This window comes from Galeopterus variegatus, unplaced genomic scaffold (assembly GCF_000696425.1).
Source record: "Galeopterus variegatus unplaced genomic scaffold, G_variegatus-3.0.2 Scaffold6238, whole genome shotgun sequence".
In the NCBI taxonomy this organism is placed as follows: domain Eukaryota; kingdom Metazoa; phylum Chordata; class Mammalia; order Dermoptera; family Cynocephalidae; genus Galeopterus; species Galeopterus variegatus.
The window spans coordinates 42,958-53,840 of record NW_007732349.1 but is presented as its reverse complement, the minus strand read 5'-3'; the positions used below and the strand labels follow the sequence as shown (position 1 = coordinate 53,840).

The window sequence follows — 10,883 nt, the reverse complement described above, 5'->3', positions numbered from 1 at the left end:
GGGAGACAAGGGATTAACCAGTTTTCTTGCTGCAGGACTTCTCAGTCATATGGCAACATACATTATGAATGTCTAAGAGGGAGATACACAGCATTTCCTACGCCTATCTGACTGTGAAACCCTTTTTTTTTGTTGTTACACAGCACCTATTAACATCTTACAGAGTGCCAGCATTCACAGAACACATTTTGGGGAAACTCTGATACATAGTGATAGTGCAGACTTTGGAAGCCCAGCAAAATTCGTTATTTGGTTTCCTTAGCAATGAATCTGGAAGTAAAGTTTCCAAGTATCTAATTTCCAACTGTCTTGTTCTTCAGATCCACAAAAAATGCTATCAATAAAAAGTAAATTTTTTTAATGGAAATTTGTCACAGAACTCTTAGGACTTACATTCCTGAGATGACCTGTGCCGGAAGGTAAATCTTATGTGACAGCGTGTGACTTCTTCTATAGCAATGGATACCTGTGTAACAATAAGGAATTAACAGTTTATAGATACACAGTACTTTGCACGCACAGCCCATTTTACAGAATTAGGCTCAATTTTAGTATCTTAGCACAGCACTAATTCCTATAGAGTAAGACTTGGCATAAGCTTTCATTCAAAGGAGACTGAGCTATTTTCAAACCAAAAGAATCTCAGGAGATCATCTTGCATGTATCATAGATTTTCATTATGGAGATAAAGTAGTCTCCTCTTATCCACAGGTGCACTTTCTGTGGTTTCAGTTACCCGCAGTCAACCATAGTGCAAAGATATTAAATGGAAAATTGCAGAAATAAAAAGTCGTATGTTTTAAATTGTATGCTGTTCTCACTAGTGTGATAAAATCTCACCCCGTCCTACTCCACCCTGCCTGGGACATGAATCATCCACTTGTCCAGCATATCCACACTGTAGATGCTACCCACCCTACACGGTATGATTGTATAGAGAAAAACACAGTACAGTCGTGTGTTACTTAACGATGGGGATACATTCTGAGAAATGCATTGTTAGGCGATTTTGTCATTGAACAAACATCACAGAGTGCACTTACAAAAACCTAGAAGGCAGAGCCTACTCCTAGGCTATGTGGTATAGCCTATGGCTCTTGGGCTACAAACCTGTACAGCACATTACAACTGCAATGTAAGCAATTGTAACACAATGGTAAGCATTTGTATATCTAAACATATGTAAACATAGAAAAGGAATTTATCAGCTCCATTATAACTTATGGGACCATTTATGGGACCACCATTGTATACACAGTCTGTTGCTGAGTGAAATGTTATGTGGTGATGACTATATATACAGTGCTCAGTACTATCCACGGTTTCAGGCATTCACTGGGGGTTTTCAAACAGAACCCCCATGAATAAGGGGGGACTACTGTATTACAAATTTCTAGTATTTTTTTCAAGTATGAAACAGTAAATACTTCAGAGGGAAAAGACTGGCACTGTGTGGTCTATACAGGGCTTTTCAGACTGCAAAATGTATATGGAGATGGTCATAATTAGGTTTACGACAGAAGAAAAAGATAAAATACTGCGGGTAAGTAAATTTTCTGTTGCTTACATATATAAAGTGGATGAGAAAACAGAGCCATGGAGCAATGAAAAGAACAGAATTTGTGGCAAGTAGTTAAATTACGGCATGATTATATACTAGGACACTATGCAAGTATCTAAAAACATGTTTCTAAAGAACTTATAATAACATGAGATAAGTACTTTTAAAAAGCACAGTATAAATCTGTATAAACAGCATCATTCAAAACATATGAACTATATAAAATTGTTGGAAATGGTGACTTCCAAATTGAGGTATGAGTGCCATTCTTTTTAGTTTTCTATGAAGAGCTCATAGAACGTCAACGATTGATGGAGCCTGGGATTCAGAAGACGCAGGCTGAGGTGTGGGCTCTAGGGTCTTGGGAAGTCAGCTGACTTCTCTGAGTCTCACCTAACCCAAAAAGGGGATTGTTTTAGTCGCCAAGCTATTCTGGGGCTCATATGAGATTACTGATCTGAAGAGCACTTTGGAATTTGTAACACACATATTTAAATTGAAAAGAGGCCTGGAAAACTTGGTTAGAGGCCAAGAAGAAGAAAATGTTAGAAAACAGCTCATAGAGTGTGAACACTTCCATTTGTTTTTGGACCATCTTGCAGCCTANGAAGTCAGCTGACTTCTCTGAGTCTCACCTAACCCAAAAAGGGGATTGTTTTAGTCGCCAAGCTATTCTGGGGCTCATATGAGATTACTGATCTGAAGAGCACTTTGGAATTTGTAACACACATATTTAAATTGAAAAGAGGCCTGGAAAACTTGGTTAGAGGCCAAGAAGAAGAAAATGTTAGAAAACAGCTCATAGAGTGTGAACACTTCCATTTGTTTTTGGACCATCTTGCAGCCTACTGCATCACCATGATCCCAAGTTTCTCTACTCAGATTTCCACACATTTGTGAATAAAGCCGTTATTTGAGAATGCGGAGTTCATTAAAGATCAATGCTCTTATACAGAATTATAATTACCCATTCATTTCTTATTATGCACCACAGGCAACTTACCTAAAACTTCAGGATAAAGTAGGAATGATTTGGGGGTAACAAGAAGATAGGAACCTATATGGGGCTTCAGAGATGACAGGAGATACAAAAGGCCAGTACTCACCTTGACAGTCTCATACCAACAGGGCTGCTTGACTTGGTAATAGACTACTGACTTGTATTCTGAAATGCCTTCGTATCCAGCACCTGGATGAATTGCATTCTTTGGATGGAAAGAAAAAAATTACAAGGGGAGAATGATTGTCCAGAACATTCAGAGTACCCACATACCATGCTGAGCCCTCTGCCCCCAACATGTCCTGCCTGGGCCTTATACTGGCACCTGTAAGTGGATTAAGTTTGGGCGGTGACCGGTAGAGTGAGACTTACTTTCTACCACTTTATTTAAGCGTCTAAGTGTATAAATCTGTAGCAGCTAAGGGACCCAGCACCATGAGAATACTCCTCTTGCCTGTAATGTTTGTTTCTCATCCATCCCCAGGATATACATTCTCCTTCCTCTTTCCTCTCTCAAGGAACAGAGGCCTAGAGATGGTGGTGAGGAGTTATGTCACACATGCAGATGCACCACTGTCTCAGGAAAGTGATTCCTCCTTCCTGTCTACAACCTGCTGTAGGGACTTGGTGCACCGGTACTGCACACTCACTCAAACTCAGGGCTGCGTCTTTCCCCAGTGATGAACTACTGGGCTCAGCAGAACCAGGCCTCGATGGGGCACTTCAAGACTGGTTAGCACAGCTGAGAAATAACCAACCAGAAGAAGATGTGGACTTGAAATGAACTCAAGGAACTCCGGGGCTCTTATCAATAGCACAAATAAAACACTCCCAGCCTGTGCCCACAGCATTCTGTTTATCCCTTTAACTGAGAATAGGACTTGACTCAGTGAATGGTTTAGCTGTCTGTTTCTTTCAAAGGTTATGCCTTCCACAGGGAAGTGAGGTTTGTGCTTCATTGTGTCCCTAGTGAGCTCAGGGAACCAAGAGCTTGATTCTTGGATTTCAAAGCAGGTGAATCACACAAGAGGAGCCGGATTTCAGCCGAGGCCACGGAGGCCTCCTGTGACACTGCCTGCCTATATCTGTCTTCAATGTCAGAAGTAGGTCTTGATTCTAACCTACTTCTCCAAATGATCAGAGAGCTGCCAGGGTGGCAAGAATGCTGGACTAAAGCCTGGATACCTGGATCCACTCCTAGCTCTGCCACTAACTGCTATGTCTTCCCGAGAAAAGAGCTGATCCAGCTACAGCTTCCTGATGATTAAAACTAGAGACTGGTGGTAGTTAATCTCTACCCAAGAGCTCTCCCAGTTTAACACGTTTCTGATGGGCATGTGTCCTTTGGTTCTGCTCAGCCAGGTGAAGGGCATGTGCCTTTCAATGCCTTCATGGCGCTCAGGCCACTTCGCTCCAGCCCCAAGAGAACTGGGCAAGCTTGAAAGCTGCTTAATAACTTAGAAATGATAAAGAATTTCTGCATTAGAGTCATATTTCTTTTTCTTTTTTGGTGGCTGGCTGGTACTGGGATCTGAACCTACGACCTTGGTGTTATAAGGCTGCACTCTAAGCAACTGAGCTAATGCTAATCGGCCAGCCTGGAGCTATTTGTTAGCACAGGAGGCACATGAAAATAAGAGTCTGAATGGCTTCATTAGTAAAACTGGTAATCATTAATCACAAATTTAACAGGTTTCGGATATTTTTCCTTACAAACCAAATCTACACCGATGTGCAGAACAATTAAAATAAGGCCAAAAGGCTCCTGTTTTTGGAAGTGTGTGTGAGAGATGGCCGTGGGCTTCCTGGGGGCTCTGCCTACCTCCAAGAGCCTGCCCTCCTCGTCGTACACGCACATGGTCACCTCCACGTTCTTTGGCGTCTTCTTTTTCCCTTTGTCAAATTCCCCATGGACTAGGGTGACATAAATATCATTCCGAACATCTCCTGCAACATGATAACCCATCCCGTCAGTGTTACTGAGAGAAGTCATTTTTAAGTTTCAGGATGTAATAAGATATAAAAAGATAAATAAAATATGAAATGGTCTGACTTTATAATAAACTATTCCTACAACAAAAGTCTTTTATATGTACTGTTCTCTTCAGCTTACCTCATTCTACCTTTCCATACATACCAACATGTCTTTGAAGTGTAGTTTTTAAAAAAATTAACTCATTTCAATAGTAATCCATTGCTCTATTTATTGAGAGTCACTGTTTAATAATAAGTCCATATTATGTTTTGTTAGGTTATAGTGGCAGATTGTTTTTTCAATAATGCCTTGGAGACTGTGATATTTTAATATATCTGATAGTAATGAAGACAGTCGCTTATTGAGTGCTCACTATGTGCCAGGCACTGGTCAAAGTGTCTTACAGGTATCAATTTGATAAATTATGGATTGATTTATTAATCTACAGAACAACCTGATGAGATAGACACTATTTCTGAAAGCCCATAGAGTACTTTCTATTCATTTAAATCAGCTTAATTGTTTTTACCAATATCAGAATAATTTCTACTTGTCTTTTTTTTTTTTTGATTAACCAGCAAAAAATTTTAAAAATTAATGAATGAATGAATGTATTGCCTATATAGTAATGAAAAATTTTAAATGTTAGTGAGGTACATAAAAGAAATCTGGAATAAATAAAAGGTATATCAAATGTCTGGGTGGGAAGACTCTGTATTGGAAAAATCACCTGTACTATACTAAACTGCCTCCCAGTATGAAAAATAAAACCTTATAGCACTTTAAGGAAATAGTGGTGATATTCAGAGCACATATCATTTTTATCACTTCTGTGATTGAAAAAAAAAAAAAAAAAGATACTGCCCATAGTTGCTGGGGGTGAAAAAAAAGAGGCTTGTTCATACTTTACCACTTGAAATCTCTCTCTTTTTTTTTTTCTTTTTGTCTTTTTTACTGACCGGTAATGGGATCACAACCCTCAGTGTCGCGCCCGTACCGGGGACCGGCAACGGGATCGCAACCCTCGGTGTTGCGTCCGCACCGCGCTCAGCCAGTGAGCGGGAACCGGTCTCCACATGGGATCCGAACCCTCGGCGGGAGCACCGCCATGCTCCCAAGCGGTGCACTCTCCAGTGCGCCACCGGGCCGGCCCTACAACTTGAAATCTTAATTTACTTCTGCTTCATCCATGCAGAAACTGATGATGGGTGTCAAAAGCCTTAACTGAAACAGCAATTCCACAGTAATATCTGTCTCAAAGAATTAAAAATGCAGGCAATGACTTATCTAGAAGGGTATTCACTGTGGAGGTGTTTATGAAAGTGAAAACCTAGACCATCTTTGATTTCCAACCACAGGGTGTTGGTTGAATACGTTATGGTATAACCAGATAATGGGGTAATACTCATTTCAAACACTGACTGAGCAGTGGCTCTGTACCAAGCACTGTGCTGGGGAGATGACAGTGAGTCAGGCACCACGCTTGCCCTCACACAGCTTACATTCTCAGGGGAGACGAGATGAGCCAAATCATCACACAGTTAAACCCAGCACTGCAAATGAAGAAATTAGGGCAGGCTCTGTGAACATATGACACAAGGTCCTGACCTTGTCTGGAGTGTGTGGGAATCTTTCCTTTGAGCAGGGAGAGAAAGATGTGCAAAGGCCCAGAGGCTGGAGACAATATGATTGAAGGCCTCAGAGTGAGAGGGTGTCCGGTGTGAGATGCAGCTTCAAAGACAGACAAAAGCCTAATCCCCCTGTGGCCTGCAGGTCAAATTAAGAATGTGTAACTTTAGCCTAAATATAAACAAAAGTCAATGAAATGTTCTCAGCAAGGGAGAAGTGGAATCAAATCAGGTGTGCTATGGAGAAGAGGACAGAAGGTAAGAGAACACAGGGACAGGGAAACCAGTTAAGAAGCTCTGGTAGTTGTCCAGGAAACAGACCACAGCAGCTCCAGCTTGGGTAGTGCCCATGGAAATGGAGAGAAGGGGATGAATTTGAGAAGCCCATCAAAGCTAAACCTGGCAGGTCTTATCCACTGACTTCGTGTGAGGTGTAAAGGAAAGGGAGGTGTCGAGGGTGACTTTCGGCTCCTGTCCGTGCAGCTGGGTGGACAGGGACACCATTCTGTTAGACAAAACACTACCAAGGAGCATCAGGTCTAGATGCACAGGGTTACAGGTCCGATGGGGAGGCTGAGTAAGCGTTAACCAATTAAAGAGAGGAGGAGAAGGATCCAGATGGGGGTGGGTACAGGACCCACTAGAGTCCCGAGGCAGGAAGTAGCTGGCTGTATGGCCATAGAGTTCAGAGGAGGCTTCTTGGTGCCAGAGATAAGGATGTAAGGGTGACCGACAGATGGAAACCAAGTGAGTGCACGATGTCACCGAGGGAGGGAATGCAGGTGAGGAAGAAGGAGGGCCTGCTAGGGGCTGAACTGTGTCCTCCCTCAAATTCCTATGTTGAAATCCTAACTCCCAGGACCTCAGAATGTGGCTGTATGTGTAGATGGGGCCTTGAAAGAGATGATGAAGGTACCACGAGGCCATGAGTGTGGGCCCTCATCCAGCACGACTTGTGTCCTTGCAAGAAGAGGACACGGTCACACACAGAGGGATGACCACGTGAGGACACAGGGAGAAAGCGGCATCTACAAGCCAAGGAGAGAGGCCTCGTGAGAAGCCAGCCCTGCCACACCTTGATCTTGCCTTCCAGCCTCCGGACTGCGAGAGAATGAATTTCTGTCGTTTAAGGCACTCAGTCTGCGGTGCTTTGTTACGGCAGCTCCAGCCAAACCCTGAGAAACGCTGACGTTGAGAGGCGAGGCAGAAGATGATAATGTGGCAAAGGAGTCCCCGCAGAGGCCCCAGGGGAATGCAGAGAAAGAGGAAAGTGGGGGGTCGGCAGTGAGAAGGGAATAGTCCAAAGAGGAAGCGACTGAGAGCGTCAGATGCTGCTGAGAGATCGGAGCTGATCCTTTCATTAATGGACACCCCTTAGACTTAGTGACACTGCCGTCCTGGCTGATGGCACTGAGTCACTTTAGAGAGACTCGGGGTGACCGGAAGGGGAGAAAACAGAGATGGAGAGTGGATACAGTCACCCCCAAGAACCCACCTGTGAAGAGGGGGGCAGACAGTAAAAGCACTACAGGAACAAGTGGGGTAGAGGGAAGAGATTCGGGGTGACTGGAGCTCGACTACGTGGTGCTGGGAAGCAGCTCCAAGCTGAGGGAGTTTGGTCTAGACCTGTATTTCTAGAATCATCTCGGGAGCCCTGAATCAGTCTCTGAAGAAATCCGGGAATCTGTATTTTAAAGTTTCCCAGGTGATCCTGATGGGCTGATCCACAGCCTAGCACTGGGAACATGTCCTAGATGAATTTTAAAGCCTATTACAGCCCTGGCATTCTAGGAACCAATCCTATTGATAAAAAGAATCTTCCTGTTCTCTTTTGAGCCAAATTTTAAAGATAAACTCACCTGTCCAAAGAAAAAATTTCTCTACTTTATTTTTTCAGATTACCGTCTTGCTGTAACAGTAAAAACTGCCTTCAGTTAGGAAATATTACCATTAAAAAAAAAAAAGATTTTCTCAGAGTGTTGATGAATATGTATTAGGGTAAAGTAGCTCTGGAATGGATTAAAAAAAAAAAAAAAAACAGAAAAAAACCTACCTTCTCTTATGAGAAAAGAAGACTAATCTCCATTTTATAACTCTTTTGTTTATTCATTCCACAAATATTCATTTAACACCCATGATATATAGACAACATGTGCAGCAACCAATTACTGCCCGTTAATCTCCCAGAAGAGAAATATGACCTAGTATTACTTTAAAAGAACCTGAATTTTTACGCAGTAGATAACAGGTTGGTTTTCTAGAACTTCTCTAACATGGCATGGTTGATTTTCTAGAATTTTAACTAATATCAATTAATTTATATTAATATGTATAAAATTCCTCGAGGGCATGATTTCTTTTTATTACTATGGAGATTAACAAATTAAATGAGTGAAGTCGATGAATTCAAGAGAACACATACACAGATCACCAATATGTGGTGGCAAAAAATATGCAACTAAAGTAAAAAACTGGGGAATATTTAGATTCTTGTCACCATAAGAACACGGAGAGACAGACACAGTTGGAGCTTAAGAGAATGGAGCAGTGGGTCCTGCTGAGACTGAGCTGAGCAAGGAGCCGACAATGCTGGGGATGCCACTTTGAGGAAAGGTACGTGCAAACGAAGAGAATTCGTCTTTGGAACTGAGAGCTCTCCTGTTTGTCTGCTCTCTGTAAGGGAGTGTTGGGAAGCATTTGGAGGGTTATGCAGAATATGAAGGAAGTGAGCACAACATTTTGAGTTACATTGAAAACGGTTCTCTTGGGCTTGCATACTGGGTAGCCTTTTAGGCTACTGCGACCCTGTCTGGTATCTCCCACTACCTGGGTGCCACCGAATGGTAATAACTAAGTCTTACGGATCCACATGGCCTCCACTGTCCTATTAGAAGTAACTCCTGCATGGAAGGAAGCCAAATGGGTGAGAAGAGCAAAGTGTTTACCTGGCAGTATTATTTCAGGAAATCCCATTTTTCGGGCTATTGCTGTTGATCTATCAACCAAGTGTGAAAAATTCTTCTGAACTTGTGTGAGGTCACCTGGCAATAGCTTCAAAGACACCCAAAGTCCTTTAGAGAAATAAAAGATACTATGATGAATATACTAATTATCCTGATTTGATCATCTCATATTATACATAGATATTGATATTCAACTCTGCACCCCACAAATACGTATAATCAATTCCATTTCAATAAAAGTAAATAAATAAAAAAGAAATGAGAGATAAACTTTTCATTGTATGATCTATACAACACACACATAAATGTTGAGAAAAGTGTATGAATAAATCAGAAAAATAGAAAATTAAAAGAAAAACTAAGTGTATAGTTATTTCATCACTGAGAATGAACTACTTTTCTAAGTAGAGAAACAAAGATATCACAAAAGCAAAAAAATTATCTACATATAAACTAAAAGCTTTGATATACGTAAAAAGTAAAAAGCATACTACAAAATGGCAAATAAAAAATTCTGAATATAAGCCCATTACAAGAAAAAACATTAAGATCCTTACAAATAAATAGGGCTTGAATAGACAATTCACAAAGAAGTATAAGAAGTTTATAAATATCTCACAAACCAAAAATTGGAAAAACACGGGTCTTAAATAAGACAAAGATCATTACCTTAATTATATGAAGAGCTCATAAAATCTGAGAAGGAAAACTTTAGGAAACTCATAAATATATATGAAGGCTAGATAATTCACCCTAAAGTCACTTTTTAAAATACAAGAGGACTATAGGGGCCTACTTTTTACCTTTCAAACAGGTAAAGTTCGTTTTGGGTTTTTTTTCCAATTAATTTTTTTTTTTTTTTGGTGGCTGGCTGGCAAAGGAATCTGGACTCACAGTGTTATAAGGCTGTGCTCTAACCAACTGAGCTACCCGGCGACCCTAGGTAAATATTTTTAAATATCAGTTCACAAAGCAGGCAAACACAGAGTAGGATGAACACCCAAACGTGGTGAGCAGTGCCTACTGCGGGAATCTATGGAAAACAGTCTGGCAATATGTATAGTTTCAGGTTTAAGCATGGTCCCACCAACTGACCTAGAAATCCTACTCCTGGGAATTTTCTTGGGGAGGTAGTCATTAAATACAAAAAACTTTTCAGTATAATGATAGTCATAGCAGACTTATTTAAATTTATAATTGTGACAAACTAGCATTTACGTACTTATCTAGGGGATTTAATTTTCTTAAATCTAAACAATGGAATATTATGCAGACAAAAAATATCTGCAAAGAGCATAAAGACATTTGATAAGTGCTTAAGTGGCAAGAAAGGAAATGACATTTTTTTTTTCAGTTTTGTTAAAAAAAAAAAAAAGAAACTATATATCCACAGTAATCTATTTAGCGGAAGGGTTTTCTACTCCAACTGAGATTATATTCTAGGTTAAGTGCTCCAAAAAAACAGAAATATGTCGGTTATTTATTTTTAGATTCTTTACTGATTCCTCACGTTTTTGCCACTCAGCATAATTGTGAACACAAGAGAAACTAAATATAGTGAAAATAATGTGTTTTCTGATTGTCTCCATTTCAAAAATCAACATTGGGGTAGTGAAAAAAAAGTGACTCAATCTTCAGAATTATCCGAATATGATCATCATCTTGGTATTCGAATTTTTAAATTTTCACTATTTTCCGTATTATTCAAATGTAAAATGCAGGTTCAGCAAGCAGAACTTCTCTTAGTTAAAACTAC

General features: G+C 40.6%; 1 protein-coding gene across 1 annotated transcript in view; it reads right to left on the bottom strand.

Annotated features, from left to right (window-relative positions):
* Positions 1-10,883, bottom strand: part of LOC103606041 (dedicator of cytokinesis protein 5) — a gene marked incomplete at its 3' end in the record, with an annotated part of 132,284 nt that overhangs the window by 80,320 nt on the left and 41,081 nt on the right. The window contains exons 11-14 of the mRNA XM_008590639.1: positions 9,110-9,235; positions 4,384-4,508; positions 2,668-2,766; positions 394-466 (exon numbers count right to left, since the gene is read on the bottom strand). Of these exons, the coding sequence (XP_008588861.1) occupies positions 394-466; positions 2,668-2,766; positions 4,384-4,508; positions 9,110-9,235 (423 nt within the window). The remainder of the gene's footprint in view (positions 1-393; positions 467-2,667; positions 2,767-4,383; positions 4,509-9,109; positions 9,236-10,883) is intronic.